Genomic DNA, 3,807 nt, shown 5'->3' on the forward strand with positions numbered 1-3,807 from the left:
AGCAGCCAACAAGCAGAAGCTGCTTTTCACCAGCTTATCAGATAAGCTGCTTTTTCAACAAGCAGCAGCTGTGCCAAACAGTGCCTAGATCCATTAGACTAAAAAAATTGTAGATGGTTTTTGAAAAATAGCATATTGTTTTCTGGAACAAATATGCGTTTAAAATACTAAAATGTGAATTAATATTAAGAAATCATAGAAAATGTATTTTAACCTACGGAAAACTAATTCATAGTTTTCTAAAAATCATGCCCTACTTTTTTCCCCTGCTTACAATTGTTTGAATATTATATATTCTCCTAAAATTCGAAACTTGGCCAAATATTAAACAGAGGATGTATACCAAAAACCCTAAACCCTTTATCAATTCGTGACATAATAATAATGCATAATAATGGTCCCTCTGATCTGATGATCCCGTCGATTATCTCGCTTGCACAGTTGTACACGTGGTCCGTCGATGACTCAAGCTAGCGAACCGAAGTTGCCAAGGCAACATCAACTTGGACAACAGATTAGTTCGCGTCATGTATGACGCTAACGAGAAGTTTCTTTCACCCATGTGCCCGGTAAGCTCGCCCAGGAACCTGCCTGGGCGCCGCCCGTCCGGACTTGAGAGCTGAAAGGTCAACAAGCACCCCCAACCCAACCATCATCAGGAAATCCCTGCCTTGCGCTGTCTGAGTACCTAATGCTGACCCGCATCCTCTCTCGTCAACAGACCACATCAATATCAATACTAGTACTAGGATTCATCATCAGTAGTATATAAAATGAACCAGAACAACCTATCTGTCTGCAAATGCACTCGTTTCAGGCCTGACGTCCGTCTCCAACTCGACTACTATACTACCGCCGCGCTCTGCTCCTGCACCAGCCGGGTCAGCTGAACTGAGCATCATATCATGGAGGGAGGAGCCGTTCCCAAGCCATCGGAGAAGAGGTGCACTGTGCACACATAGCACGACATGAGAGCTTCTGTCGTCCGACCGGCAGCAGGCAGCAGCTGAGTTCATGCGCGCTTATTTACTTCCATTTTCTTGTGCGTGGTCAGGGTGGCCCTCGTCACGGGCGGGAACCGGGGCATGGGGTTCGAGATATGCCGGCAGCTGGCGTCCAGCGGCCTCACCGTCGTCCTCACCGCGCGGAGCGAGACGCGGGGCGCCGAGGCGGCCCGCGAGCTTCACGGCTTCGGCCTGCCTGACGTCGTGTCCCACCAGCTGGACGTCACGGAGCCCACCAGCGCTGCTCGTCTGGCTGATTTCGTCAGGACCAAGTTCGGCAAGCTCGATGTGTTGGTACGTACGGCCCCTCCGATCCGTCGACTTCTGAGTTCTGACCGTCGTCGACTTCGTGCGCATAAACTGGTTCACAAATCACACGCTGCAGGTCAACAACGCGGGAATCATGGGGGTGACGATGGAGGTTGGCGACGACGAGGCAGCCGTCAAAGAAATGGTACGTAAATAAACAGAGATGGAAATTAATGCCAGCATATGTATACCGTAACTGTAACTCCATAGCAGCTGAGCTGGGTATACATTTGGGTGGTGTAAGTTAGTGTTAGACACTAACGCAATTTTGGCTGGCTGCATCGAAACAGATGGTAGGCAAGGACCAGAACGAGATTGCAGAGTGGCTGAAGCAGCGGACCACGCAGAGCGCCGAGCAAGCGGAGGAATGCGTCAGGATCAACTACCACGGCACCAAAACCGTCACGGAAGCGCTCCTCCCACTCGTGCAGTCGTCCTCCTCCTCCTCCTCCGGCGGGAGGATCGTCAACGTCACTTCATCCTTCGGCCTACTCAGGGTACGTGCGGACGTGCCCTGCCCTGCTCATACACAACACAAGAGACCATGACCATCCAGTCCAATGCAATGCAACATTCATCTTGTACCCTGCGCTTATTTCCGGTGCAGTTTTTCAGCGGCGAGGAGCTCCGGCAGGAGCTGAGCAGCGTCGACACGCTGACCACGCAGCGCCTGGACGAGCTGTCGGCGCTGTTCCTGGAGGACTACAGGAGCGGCCGGCTGGAGCCCCGCGGATGGCCGACCGACCGGGTGTACGCGGCGTACCAGGTGTCCAAGGCGCTCGTCTCCGCCTACGCCAGGGTCCTCGCCAGGGACAACCCCGCGCTGCGGGTCAACTGCGTGCACCCGGGCTACGTCCAGACGGAGATGAACCGCAACACCGGGGACCTCACGGCCGCGGAAGGCGCCAGGGTCTCCGTCGCCGTCGCTCTCGCCGACCAGGGCGGCGTCACCGGCGCTTACTTCGATCGCACTCAAATAGCTTCGTTCGTGTAATCCTCGAGTGCTACGCACGCGTAGAGAAGAACACGCACCACGTTTACCATGTATTTCTACCGCAAATAATAGAGCTCTATGCTTGATGCTTCACATTCAGAAAATGCCGTCTCTCCTTTCCCCAAACAAAAAAGACTAAGATCATCCCAACCATCTAAGTAGGCAGATGAAGAGGGTAGAGGACCCTTTAGGGCTTGTTTGGGAATAAAGGTAATGGAGTGGATTGGAAGGCATATAATCCTCCACTATTCAATTTTAGATACCAAGGGATTATAGTCCTATCAATACCCTTCATTCCACTTGCTCCCAAACAAGCCCTTAGGGTCCTTCGGTAGATGACCAGATGAATAGGGTGAATCGGAGCCTCACCAAACGTTTGAATGGCCTGTCTCATGAGTCACCCGGCTCATTCCACAACAGAAATGAGACCATCTTAAAATTTAAGAACGCCCTGAGGCTTTGCAGCTGCAGACACACGAGCAAAACATCACCTTGCGAATTATCTTTGTGTTAGAAGCCAAAAAGAGGCCGTGGGGACGGTCCGAACGGTCCGCGGTCTGGACTGTCCGCGGTGGTGGCGCGGACGGTCCGCGCGTGCGCAGAGTCAGTTAGAGTTCCTAGTTTCTCGCGGGATTTGTTACCTAAAACCGCGGGATTAACTCGGGAAACAGTTGGAAACGGATCCAAACCTCCCCTTTATATAGATGAAGGGCTACGGCCGATTGAAACCCCCAACAATCGATCAAATCAAGTCTATTACTCGTTTTTTACCTTATGCATTAGGAGTAGTTCTAGTCTAGTTCTAGTTTAGCCCTAGTTTAGCCTCTCGATCCCCAAATTCTCCGCCTCTCCTCGACTCTACGTCGACTAGAGGAGTCTAGGTCGGCCTGACCGAGCCTAGACAACTCCTAGGATCTCTCCTCCCCGACGGGGTCCCTCCCGGGAGCGAGATCCAGGCGCCGCCGGCGATCCTCCGCCGCCCCTGCGCACGCGCGGGCCGTCCGGCCGTCAGGCAGGGAACCCGGACTCCTGTACCAGGTCGCGGACCGTCCGACCCTGTGCCGCGGACCGTCCGCGCCTGACCAGAGAGCACATCCGCCTCACGCCAGGTCGTGGACCGTCCGGCCCTGTGCCGCGGACCGTCCGCGCCTGGCCAGAGAGCACCGCCGCTAGTTCTTTTGAGTGATTGGCGCCTCCAAAAGGGTGCCAACATACTTTTTGGTGACTCCGCTGGGGATTAGGTGTCTAGACCTACTAAAAATCGGCCCATAGATGGCCGGTTCTAAGGATCACACCAAGATCTCCACCACCAACATCATCAAGCCGGCCATGGAGGCGCTCCCGGCTGATGACCAAAGGACCTTTGAAGACCTCGTAATGCGCGATGAGAAGGAGGTGGTGCGGCAATGGAACGAACAACGCGACAAGGAAGAGGCGGAACTGCTGCATAAACTCTCCGAACGGCGCAAGGAGGCGGCGGACAAGTACTTGTCACACTTC

General features: G+C 53.8%; 1 protein-coding gene across 1 annotated transcript; it reads left to right on the top strand.

Annotated features, from left to right (window-relative positions):
* The first annotated feature begins 798 nt into the window (after window positions 1–798).
* Window positions 799–2,402, top strand: LOC100281076 (uncharacterized). The gene is made up of 5 exons (NM_001153995.2): window positions 799–943; window positions 1,055–1,298; window positions 1,390–1,458; window positions 1,604–1,810; window positions 1,921–2,402. Exons 1-5 carry the CDS (start codon window positions 906–908, stop codon window positions 2,305–2,307), a joined length of 945 nt encoding a protein of 314 aa, NP_001147467.1. The 5' UTR covers window positions 799–905; the 3' UTR covers window positions 2,308–2,402.
* Window positions 2,403–3,807: the final 1,405 nt, after the last annotated feature.

The sequence above is a fragment of the Zea mays genome, chromosome 5, assembly GCF_902167145.1.
Source record: "Zea mays cultivar B73 chromosome 5, Zm-B73-REFERENCE-NAM-5.0, whole genome shotgun sequence".
In the NCBI taxonomy this organism is placed as follows: Eukaryota; Viridiplantae; Streptophyta; class Magnoliopsida; order Poales; family Poaceae; genus Zea; species Zea mays.